The sequence below is a fragment of the Triticum dicoccoides genome, chromosome 2B, assembly GCF_002162155.2.
Source record: "Triticum dicoccoides isolate Atlit2015 ecotype Zavitan chromosome 2B, WEW_v2.0, whole genome shotgun sequence".
Lineage (NCBI taxonomy): Eukaryota > Viridiplantae > Streptophyta > Magnoliopsida > Poales > Poaceae > Triticum > Triticum dicoccoides.
Window position 1 is genome coordinate 91,974,863 of NC_041383.1, and position 12,813 is coordinate 91,987,675.

The 12,813-nt window shown below is 48.6% G+C and overlaps 1 protein-coding gene across 1 annotated transcript; it reads right to left on the minus strand.

Annotated features, from left to right (window-relative positions):
* Positions 1-7,195: 7,195 nt before the first annotated feature.
* On the minus strand, positions 7,196-12,807 carry LOC119362314 (nuclear poly(A) polymerase 3-like). Its single transcript, XM_037627511.1, has 10 exons — positions 12,595-12,807; positions 12,421-12,498; positions 12,218-12,316; positions 11,622-11,684; positions 11,382-11,543; positions 9,889-10,002; positions 9,502-9,564; positions 9,116-9,412; positions 8,368-8,532; positions 7,196-8,249 (listed from the first exon to the last, which is right to left on the minus strand). The coding sequence occupies exons 1-10, from the start codon at positions 12,790-12,792 to the stop codon at positions 7,920-7,922; spliced, it is 1,569 nt and encodes a 522-aa protein (XP_037483408.1). The 5' UTR covers positions 12,793-12,807; the 3' UTR covers positions 7,196-7,919.
* Positions 12,808-12,813: the final 6 nt, after the last annotated feature.

A 12,813-nucleotide genomic window follows, 5' to 3' on the forward strand; every position in this document is an offset into this window, starting at 1 on the left:
TCAAAGCAGAGAAGTACGGGCCAAGACTTATAATATGGGCGAACTCGTTCTACGTCTACCGGAGAAGAAAAAGGAAAAACTCAAGCCCAAGTGGGAGGGTCCCTTCATTATTGGAAAATTCTCACCGGAGGAGCGTACCGCCTGCGTGATGCATCAAATAATCGCCTCGAGCCGAACCCATGAAACGCGGCCAGACTCCGAAGATTCTACGCCTAGCGCCGAACTCTTTGTTCGTCTCCTTCCCTTCGTTCCTTTCTATTTATTTTTTAGCTCTCTTCTTGCTTTTTCTTTCATAGCTCTAAAGCTTTAGTGTGGCTAGACCGCACACTTGCGATGCACTAATCTTCAAGTATGTGCGCTCATTATACCTGGGGGCTTCTTACACAGAAGCTTATTGTAATTACTTTTCGAGCATTAAGCTCGCCGCATATGTGTCCTTTCTCCATGTGTACCTTTTCTTCGCCATTATATGCATCAATATGACTTAAGTTTTGGCCAAGCTGGGTTGCCTGGCTCCTGTGCTTATGCCCTACGTTCCTGTTAGTTCGGCTAGGGCATAAAGGGAGCACCTCTACGATTGTTACTGCCGGGTACTCCGGGTGTGTACCTCAGACTGGGTGAAGCCGAAAGCTAGCGTTCTTAATGGAATATTCGGTCGGTGGACTAAAGATGTTTTTTGCTTATTACACTATGAACCCCCAGATGTTACATATACTGTGACTTTTTAACCACAGTTCGGACATGCACGTTAATGCATGCACACCCAGCGAAAGGAACCCTTAACAGAACTATTCTCTCTGGAAGATGTTTCTTACTATCAATGTAATATAACATAGCTAGTTGGGTACTTGTTTGTTCAAGCAAGTATGACCCCTGCGCATGGTTTCCACGCGTACCCCGGGTTTATATTACCGAGCGGGTATTCGGAAACACTCCAGACTGTCGGGTCCGGGGGGCCGAAGCGAAAAGGTCTGCCATGACAAATGTTTTACAATATGGCCAGGGACAAATATGTCCATTGAAGTACATGGTCACTTAGACTCAAAAGCTTCTTCTATGCCATCCAACAGGTTGTCTAATCTACAATCCTGCTGAGAATACTTTGCGGCTAATACTACCTGGTCATACACCAGACTAACTGGAATTTCTTTCCCATCTGACCCTAAAGGTCCGACCCGGGCCATATGATTCGGATCAAGCTTGGTATACCGTGTCTTCACCATGGCCCAAGCCTCCCTCGCACCTTCTAGACAGGCCGATATCTTCCATAATCGGAAACGCTGTCGCGCTCCCTTGAATAGATGTACAAGCTCCTCCATATTTCCTGGTAGGGAGGCGGATGGCCACAAGGCCTTGGCGACACTCCGCATTGCCTGCCGAGCTTGCTCGTGTAGTTGCGACAGCTCTTGTAGCAGATCGCCCGAGGATCCGGGCATCTCCTCTTTGGGACGGCCAATCAGCATACCTACAGGCATAACTCTGTTAGTCCCTTTCTTCGCCGAACTATATAAAGGTTCGTTTGAGCACATACTAAAAATGCCGCGTTGAAGCCTTTTATTTTCCTTCACGGAGTCAGCCAGCTGGGCCTGAACATCTTTCAATTCTTCGCCCAGCCGGGTATTAGCATCTTGGAGATTGTTTTTCTCCTGCCTGACCCGTCTAAGTACACGCTCGCCAGCATCCAGTTGCCTTTGAGATCTTTGTTCATCCTCTCGTGGGATTTCCGGATTTGCTCCCAGATTGTCTGCGGATTCTGTCATCAGATATGCAACTGTGTTAACACCGCTGGTACACGTGATTATGTTTTTTCTTGATAGAGGGACACACTACCAGTTGAGGCCTTCTTGGATTCCTCTAGTTCGGGAGTTGTGGCCCTTAGCTGGGTTTGACACTTCTCCAGCTCTTGAGACAACAGGTTGTGCTTCTCTGTGAGAACCTATTCATACAAATGATCCTTAAATCAGTTGTATCAACTGTTTCAAGTCTCAGGGGCTACTGATATACATAATTATCAGATTTTACTTACCCGTATATCTTTCAAATACTGGTCTGTGGCTCTAGCAAGCCCATCTTGAGCAGCTCAGATGTACGCATCACCCGAGTTGAAGGCGTTGAAAGCCTCTTCTGAAAAACTAGGGTCGCGGAGTGCGGCCCGCTGGTGCCGATGATTCATGGCGCTCTCCACTTCAGAATTTGTAGCGGATATTCTATTCGAATCCTCTGTATAATGACAGTCTGGTGTCACTTCCGTGTTGGCCTCCGTCCTCGAGACCGGATCCGAAATCTGGCTAGTAGAGGCACGGCCGGCAGGATCCCCGGACACAATCCGGTGGATGTTCTTTCTGCTAAGACACGACGGATAGTGTCATACTTTAAGATGACAACCACGGAGCATGTTTAAAGCCATACCTCTTTGATGACGGCTCGGCCATGTTTCTGTTCGCCTTTCTTTTAGACGGCCTACCCGGCACAGGCGCCCCTTTTTGGCGAATCGCCTCGGGTTCGGCATGGCGCGCCGATCATCTTCCCTTTAGAGCATAGAAATTGTGCGGTGGGTAAGGTGGAAAGAGTAAATCCTATTAGAAGGATGAGTCTCCTAATTACTTACATGTGGCACAGGGAGGAGGCCGGGATAGTCAGCGATGATGGCCACTTTTGTGCCGTCATATCTCGCCTGGTAAAACACCCCTTCCTCGAGCTCCACGAATATATCTGGATCCTCTTCGAATCCGGGGTCAAGGGCCCGATTGTGGTCCTCTGGCTGTGGTGCCGGGCTATGGATCTCCCTGGTTATTTTTCATCATTCCTGTTATAAATGGATGGATTAAATATTTATGAAAAAGGACTCAGGGAATGAATAGAGTAGAGTAATGGATGGAAACTGACCCAGCTGGGAGGGTTGTACATGCAAAATCCGTCTTGTGGCTTAACGCGGATGAACTCCTCTTTCTCCCCTTCATATAATTCAGACAGTATTTTCGCCAAAGCGGCGGGGGTATCTGGACCTTCTGACCGCAGCGGGTGGCATCGTCTTCTCCATTGAAGTGCCACATGGGACACCCTCGATATTGGAGTGGCTGCACCCCTTGCATTATCGATATCGCCATAACTTCGATTATCGACAATCCGGTTTTTGCAAGTGTCCTTATCTTGCTCATCAATTGATGGACCTCCGTGCTATCCTCCTCCCTGGGGCTCCGGGGACGCCAGCTGAGGCGTTTCTTTAACAGAGCACTTGAAAACTCAGGAAGACCCATTCGGATTGGGTCGGGAAGGGAGACGTCCTTGATATAAAACCATTCAGAAGGCCATTCTTCGGATGCCTTCTTCGGTGTGCCGGATAGGTATCCGGTCCCGACGATGCGCCATATCTCGGCTTCGCCCACTTGGAATATTGATCCCTCTTGATTACGAGGGACGAGGCAAAATAGCTTCTTCCATAGCTCAAAATGGGCTTCACAACCCAGAAATAGCTCGCGAAGAGCGACATAACCTACAATGTGCAGGATGGAGGCAGGTGTGAAGTTGTGCAACTGGAGGACATAGTACTCCAGAAGCCCTTAGAGGAACGGATGGATTGGAAATCCGAAACCCCTCAGCAAGTAGGGGACAAGGCATACTCTCTCCCCCTTGGATGGGTTGGGAAACTTCTCCGCTTGCTCCCCGTCGTCAAAGGAAGCCAATCCGGCTCGAACGGGGACTAGATATGCAGGAGGTAGAAACCCTTGGGTCTGCAACTTCACCAATTGACCGTGCGATACGGTACACTTCTCCCAATCGCCCGGCTTGGTGCTGTGAGGGCGGGAGGAAGAGCTGCGAGTGCCAGCCATATTGGAGTGGTTTTTGCGGGAACGCTCCGATGATTCCTCGCTTGGGGAAGATGGTGTAGATTGGATCTGAAGATCCCCGTCTCTTTAAACAGACAATTTACTTACATGGTTAGGGTGGCAAGTGTAAAAATGCCCCGACTTCTCGCATTCGCTCGACACGTGGAAGCTGAAACTATTAAGGTACATAAGCCGATGAGTGTAACATTAAATGGGAAGACGGACACTGCTCTTTACAACAGGTACTTTGGAGTATTCGGGGAAGGAACCCGCTATGCAATGCCGAAGACAATCTGCGCGCCGGATTCATCGTCATTGAAGCCTAGTTCGGGGCCTGCTGAGGGAGTCCTGGATTAAGGGGTCCTCGGACAGCCGGACTATATGCACATGCCGGACTGTTGGGCTATGAAGATACAAGATAGAAGACTTCGTCCCGTGTCCGGATGGGACTCTCCTTTGCATGGAAGGCAAGCTTGGTGATTCGGATATGTAGATTCCCTTCTCTGTAACCGACCTTGTGTAACCCTAGCCCCCTCCGATGTCTATATAAACCGGAGGGTTTAGTCCGTAGGACGACAACAATCATAATCATAGGCTAGCTCCTAGGGTTAGCCATTACGATGTCGTGGTAGATCAACTCTTGTAATACTCATATTCATCAAGATCAATCAAGCGGGAAGTAGTGTATTACCTCCATAGAGAGGGCCCGAACCTGGGTAAATATTGTGTCTTCCGCCTCCTGTTACCATTAGCCTTAGACGCATAGTTCGGGACCCCCTACCCGAGATCCGCCGGTTTTGACACCGACATCCACGGCCCCCTCAGGTCATAGCATAGCTCCGCCATTGCTTACCAGAGCCGGGCAAACCTTATTCTAGTAAACAGTCGAAAAGTCGTTGTAATAAAGCCTCATAGGACCAGCGCACTAGAGTAACAAACATCGTCGATCAAGAAAGCCATAGATCAGAAGGATCAAACATGTAAACATCCAAACAAAGACGGACGATGACCGGATCCAAACAGATCCACCGAAGAGCAGCATCAACCGAGTATCGCAATATCCGACGAAGACAAACCTCCACACGTCCTCCGACGATGCTACACGCATCATCGGGACGGGGATAGAATATGGGAGACATTATTCCTACTAAAGTACATCGCCGCCGCCACACAACCCCAACCAAGATGCTGAATCTAACGAGAACGAGAACAATGTCCCTCTTGCATTGCCATTGCACCGCGCGCCCTCTTCGTCTGCGCTGGGAGAACACAACCTTGTTCTATACGCGCTCCATCTCCATGTATTTCGCAGCATGTAAACGAAAGAAGAGTTGACATATGCTTTCGGGTTCAGGACATGATTTCAGTGTACATTTTTTATCTATGTATATGTATGCAGTGTGTTAAGTTATGCACCGCACTGACTGGTTTGGGGCCGTCCATGGAGCCGAGCTAGCTAGCTATAGTAGCGGCTAGCGGACGAGAGCGGGTGGATCGGCATCGAGACAAACTGCACGTGCATGCAGCGGCCGCTACTTGACTACTGGAGCATGCAGATGCCGCGCGCGCAGCTAGGCTAGCTAGGGTGTATAAATCTGTACGTGCAGGCAGGTGCGACAGCGTACCAGCAACGGTACGCTCCGTGCACGCACGCACGCGCGCATCAGATCGATCACGGATGGATCCACGGTCGACTTGTCACCGCGCGTCCAGTTAATGCGCCGTCGCCCGTCGCCCAACCGGGGCCTTCGACGGCCGGCCAGATCGAGATCGGTACGCGCGCACGTAACTCGCCCACGTACGTACGTACGTACGGGCGTGCATTTACACTGCTGCACGTACTACGCGGTTGGCCGGCGCGGCACGCGCTCGTGTGCCTGTCGGGCCGTCGCGTCGAGCGGGTGGGCTCGCTCCGCGGCCGCGCCACGTACGGCATGGCATGGCACGGCCGGGCGGCGGACGTACGCGCACGCCTGGCCGTCGTCGTCGCCGAGTCGTGTCCTGCTTGTCCGTGCGAGCGAGAGGCCTACCGGCCGCGAGAGTGCGCGTTCGCGCGCCGGTTGCCATCACGTATGCTTCGGCTGCACGCTCTGCGAGTGCCGCTCCGCGCCACCGGCGGGCACTGCCGGCTCGCGCGCGCAAGAGACGCATGTGCAGTAGCACCGGGTTTCTCCGCTCCACTCCGTGCATGCTCCCTCGGACGCATATGCACCGGCCCGGCCGCGTCGTCGCCGAGCTCTGTCCTGTTGCTCCGTGCGAGCGAGACATACCGGCCGCGTGCGCGCTCTCGGCCGGGTTGCCATCACGTATGCTTTGGCTGCATGCACGCGCCCACGCACGCGCCCTGAGCATAGCACGCGTGGGCATGGCCCCGGCGCGCGCTGGCCGGCACGTGCGGTGTGGAACCGGCCGCGCCCTGCCTGCAGACTGATCGAGGCAGCGTGCGCAGCGGTTCGTCGACCGGCATCCCCTGTGCAGTGATGTGCTGCCCTAGCTACGTTCTGGAGCTCGTGTGGCGCGGGTGCGAGGGTGCATGCGGACTCATCGAGGGAGCGTGCGCGCCCCGGGTCGACCGGCATCCCCTGTGCAGTGATGTGCCGTGCTAGCTGCGTTCGCGAGTTCGTGTGGCGCGGGTGCGAGGGCGCGTCGGGATCGGCCGGACGTGGTGGGCTGCTCAGCGCATGTGCGCAGATGAGTGAGATGGCTTCGGGACCGATGGATGGAGTAGCTAGTGGCCGTGCATGTTACTCCCCACGCCAAAAGCTGCCGATGATTCTGTTCCGCTGTCGGTGACCGCGACGCCGCTCGCCGTGCCCGGCCCTGTGCCACCACCACCATGTGACAACGACCATGCACGCACACAACGTGAGTGAATTCCCGCTTTCACCTCCGCCGCATCGCTCTCGCTGTTCCCCTTTCCATGGCAAACATATCTACGCACTTTTGTTTTCCGATTTAACAACATATCTACAGACTTGCAGTAACTGAAATTAAAAACATGTGTACAAACTTGGCAGCTGATTCGGTGAAGTCAGGGTACATGATTGTTCGTGCCGCCGTATTTGCCGTGGCTTGTAGGGTGGGTCTCGTGCCTATGATGCGCAAACTTCGGATCTCAAAAATAGAATGATCCCAAGAGCTAGCCCGGGTCAGCAGGCGTGACGCAAATACTATGACGGCACACATACACCTACGAGCCAAGGCCATGATGGCCAGGACCAAGTGCATCTCCTCTCACCTGAACGCCGGCCCTGGACCATGTACGCAGCAACAAAATACCATCATGCTAAACAGTATGCACCATCACCATCATCATCAATACCAAATACGTACAGTACAAAACATTACTAGCAAACATCATCCACCTCTGCACCGGAACACAAGACCACATACAGTTTCAACTGGTGTTTTTCACTTTACAGTTTATTATTCAGTACCACCACATCAGATCAGGCACTTCAGAGTAGGGTAGTTATCAGTTACACAAAAGAATGGTTCAGTGGCAAGGGCTGTCCTGCTTGCAAAATGTAACAGCACATACTACTGAGAAGATCAACTATACATTGCAGGCACCTTGGGTGGTTTTGCGCCCAGCAGGCATCAGAATTCACAGCAGAAACCAGCACTTGGACACCGTTGATGCAGAGACATTTCACCTTCTTCTTTTTTGTTTGCCTCCCCATCTTCAATGGGTTCACAGTAACCCCTTCCACCGGCTTCCGTTTGGCAGCTGTGAGCCATGTAAACCTAACCTACAATTTTTTTTTGAAACAATAACCTACATTTTACATTCTACTGCTATAAGCCACTATGCCGACAATACCAATTTTTTTTCTTTTTTTGTCAGAGGCTATGCCGATATACTGACCAGTACTACACATGCGCTTGAATAACCATCAGAGCAGAACCAGGTCAGTTTCATGATCTTAGTGCACCTGGGAGCTAATAAAAGAATACCCTGGTCTTCAGGTTCCCTTTGCTAGGGGCAATAAGGAGATGACAAGAAACCCACAGACATGATTGAGTATCGGCCCGATGATCATCATATAAGATGCTTGCAAAAGAGTAAGTGCCAGATGATCCACCAATATCCTAGCCAATTGTACTCCAACAGTCAGCTGCTGCCTGGTAGGCCACCCCATACTGGTGCAGGTGCCGAGAGTAAAATGAGTCATTGTACATGCTTTTTGGCAGCTCTGATGCGCCAACGAGGGACAACGTCAGCTCCGAGTCTGTACATTTCACCTTTCCATAGACATCATTGATGACATATTTCATGAAATCTTCCTTCAGAGAGATAGGATCAAGAAGAGTATCTGATTGAGGGATGAGGCCCCAGTGATATACAATGTTGGGTTTGATCACTGTATGATCAACTTCCTGTGATGAATTGGGGTCACACTCAATGCCGTTATCTTCCAGCTGCAGAGCACAAGTTAAAACCATTTAGATTTACAGTTTCACATCCTTGCACTAAATGATTAGTTGAGCTGCGTGAGTATGAAGGAAAAACAAGACGACTGCACTGCAGCAAACAAACCTTGAGAATAAGGTAAGGGAAGCGGGATTTAACCCATCCAGCCCAATCATGCAGTTCTTCAGAAGTTGGAGCACATAGAGCAATGCAAAGAAATTGTTCATATGTTGTCGAATATGGGAAGGGTTCAAAAATCCATGCCCACTCAAAATCATGGCTCCCTAGGTCCTGTGCCAAACAATAAAGAACTGTTAAGAGTTGATGCAAAAATAAACTCAAAGTGTTCAAGCAAACATATGCGCACTGGTCTAGTACTAGAGAAAACTGAACGGCAAAAATATTCCAAGATAAGCTGAATCATGTACAGTTTTGTTAAGAGGGCAGACAAGGGGAAAATGTATACTCACTGAAATGATATTATGAACTAAAACTTCAGATGAGTATCAATGAACTAGGCGTATAGCAAAATGCAAAAAGTAAATATAGTCAAGTACTTGAAGTGAACAAGGAACACAAGATATGTATCTATGTGTCAAGCTAGATCATTTTGAATGGATTAGTTGTCCCTGGGAAAGAAATTTAGAACAGGAAAGAGTGCCGAACACATGCATGCATGGAAGATCTGAAGTGGCCTAGGAATGTCAGAAAGTGTTGGTTTATGTAGGCATAAGCAAGTTGACCAATCTCAGCTACATATCACCAATCCACCATCATTATACTAAATAACAAAATCTGTGCATTTCACAAACTCCACTGGACTTCGAAAAGCAGGATGAACACAACTGGAAGTGAAACTACCTAACTTACTGACCTTGGTCAAAACATAACCACGCATAAGCTCCTCTCTGATCTTCCTGAAGGTACCTTCTGTCATATTAGACGCACAGAGCTCCGGTGGAGAACAAGGCATCACTATGGGCATTAAACACCCATCTGAACGCGTGCAGTTAGTTTGCTGACCATGCAGATCTACTGGAATATGCCAAGGCCAGTGAGCAAATATCTCAAAGAACATGGTGAACAGACCATTGGCAGTGGCATTTGGAAATTTCTGACAAACATATGCTGCAAGAATCGCCAAATGAATCCCAGCAAAGAAACCAAGCAACTGCAAAATGGCATAGGACATGTCAACATGACACAGTCAGACCAGAATATAGCTGAACAGCAATCAGCAGCACATATTAAACAACATACATGGCAATGAAGTCCACGCCTCCTAGCCCATAGTTTTATGCATCGCAACAGAACTTGGAATTTCTGCATAAATTGTTAACAAACAGAATTTAAAGTGAAAAAATAACAATAATTTGAAGTACTCTTGTGTAAAAATAATAATGAGCAATACCATAGTCACAGTAAATCAATGGAAACAAGAGCACTGATAAGAGTAAGTAATAAATAAATCAAAGGAAACAAGAGCATGTTAAGCAGGAAGTGCAGAAATAGATGAATACAAGAGTAAGTAAATGAATTGAAGAGAAGCGTAGATTCAAACATGACTACTTGGGTTCTCATGTACAATTATGTAGGGGACAAAAATGTGACTGAGTGCTGGTGAATTAAATTAGAATAGTCTGTAACCTCTTGATTCGGCACTAGCTGCACAATCTGCTCATTAACACGAACTCCAGACAAACTCTTCCAACTCCGTGAATCAAGTCTCCGAAGATACTGAGGACTAGATGTATTTATAGCCTGCATGAGCAAGTAAACCCGTCAGAATATAGACCTTCCATTTTTACATAAGTACAACGTCTGTGGGACAGCCATGATAAAGATAATTTGGAGGGATCATACTCCACATATATGGATTTATCTTGTAAAAATCATTTAGGGTGGTGAACTCAGAAAAACTGCAGAATATTACTACAAGCAAAATTAGATGTTTTCGATGTGAGTTCTTTTGATCAAGGTAAGTTCTTTGCAAATGTGTTGACCAAACAAAAAGTCAGTGCGTACATGGGAATATGTGGTGGCTTTTAGGCCTGCTCAGCCCAACTCCTTGACTGACTGCTTGGCAAGCAGAAAAATAGAATTATATATTGTGCCCCTATTCCTAGGGATTAGCAGACCTCATTCGGTAGGCGTGTGATAGTAGAACATAACAATAATATTGGTCACTATCTGATCCAACTCTCCAATAAATCCATAAGATTCAAAGGGGAAGGGCTTGTTACACGTGGACCAACAAGCAAATTCACCAGCCATAGTTAATTTTGACAGGGTGCTAGTTAGCATGGCTTGAAGCCAGATTTCACACCTTTTGCTGTGATAAGCCTGACAAGAATTGGCTTCATCATGCACATATTGTTGTGAGCAAAAGAACCAAGTACAGGGCATTTCTTTTTCGAGCATCAATGTTTTTCAGGCTAGTTTCGAGAAACAGCTGGTACGAAATGGGTGAGGCGATGACGTGCAGTGGACTTCTCCTGACTAATGGTCAAATGACATTAGACGTCCCATAGTTTTTTTTTGCAAGGCTGGGGTTAAATTGTGGGGGTGATGTCAAGGAAAAGTAGTGAGATCTTGTCACACAGATCAAAAAGTTTGATGCTCAGGATGAGCAACATGGATTATCCAATAATCTTCTGGATGTGGTGTCAGATATCTGGTATGATTATTTTGAACATCTAAAGAGAGGTAGAGGGGTGCACAATAGTTGTTAGCTGGTATCCCCAAGTCACTAACGGAGTCTTTTTCCACAGTGCGGCAAAGGCCATCAAAGAGAATGTTCTATCATGTGTCCTGAGGATGGAGAGTGCAAGGAAAGTCAGGATCGTAGTTGTGCACTTCTAGAACCTCATTCGGTTATGAATCAGTCAGGTTTGACACTGGAAAAAGGTATCCAAGGTTCAGGGCCATGTTTGATGATTTTGAGGTGCCAGATTTAAAGAGATTATATACTACAGAGTTATACCCTTAGCTCCTCAGATCAGAGGCACTTAAACTATCTAGAACAATATCGGCCTAATGCTCACTAACAGGTTCACTCCATGAGTTAAGGTAATTGCACAGACAGGATTCGTAAATACAGGTATAGTTTTCTAGAAGGGGTGTCAGTGCAACAAACTTGCCTGAACTGCATCAAGGACTGGGAGCTGGGCGTATGTCAGATCAACAGAAATCCCGCTGAATCTAAATCGCATCAATGGAACCTTGGCATTTTCCACAGTCTGCAGTCCTGATACTTCCGGCCTGCACTTGAGAATTTGTCGCAGAACAACAAAAAAGTGGTGCTGCAAGATTGACATGACATGCGTTAGTATCCTCTTATTAAAGGTGGAGAAAGATGGAACACAAACCACAATAGTTACCGGCAAGTTTGCGATACAGGGACCAACACATAGCGCATCGATGTCAGATTCAGGTCCGTGAGCCTTGAACAAACAAAAATACTTGATCAGCCAAGGCACTTGATTTGTTGCATCATAAGCGACAACTAGAACAAACAGAAGGTGCACAAATATGTGACAAGGCATATAACTTATAATGGCACATACAATTAACGCTCAGAGAATTATCTGGGCATAAGGGCGGGCATTATAAATAGCAGACCATTTTCTGCTCCTGTATTGTCTCTAATAATAGGCTTGTAATCTACCTTCCTTGCAATATAGGCCGGCTTAATTGCCAAGAGGTGTGAAGCACTAAATTTAGGCATTACTACAAACATGAAATTCCATAGAATCTCAAAGCGTGAATTGGGGATAATCCAACCAATTTACTACTGCATACATGGAATTCTATAGAACGTTGAAATTGGGCATAATCCAACCAATTTACTACGACAAACATGAAATTCTATAGAATCTTGAAATTGGGGATAATCCAACCAATATGGTCAACCCCGCAAGCATTCAGAGAAACCATGACCACATCATTTTGGTAAATATCTTGCGTTCTTGCTTACCCCTAACGTGTAAGAACCATAGGTGAGGACCGTAGCCGTCACCCGCCTTGGGGGAACCCTCTCCTCACAGGCAACCGTCTTGGCCCAATCCGTCACAATCTGCGAGAGCAAGCAGAGAAAACACAAGAATTCAGGAACTCCACCCCGACGCACATGCCCGCAGTACCCAATTTTTTCAAGCGAGAATCCCCATGCCCCAGTACCTTCTTGAGCTCGCGGATGACCTGCTCCCTCGTCTCCTCCTCCTCGGGCGTCGGGATGGCCCCCTCGTCCGTCAAGAACTGCATCGTCCCCAAGAAAAGGAAGCACGAGGTTACTCAGTGGCGGTCGGGGACGGCAGAGAAACCAGAGGAATCGGCGGCCGGCGGGGGGCTCACCTGGACGAGGGAGTGGGTCCGGCGGTAGTCCATCTCGAAGAAGAAGTCGGGAGGCGGCCGGTGCGCGACCGGCCAGGGGAGGAGGCGGCGGCCCGCGGGGAGCGGGGGCGGCGGGGGCGGGTACATGAAGATGGGTAGGGTTTGGGGCTCGGGGGTCGCCGGCGCGGCGTGGGTCCAGACCGGCAGGTCCGGCGCCATCGCCGGCAGCGGGCAGTAGGC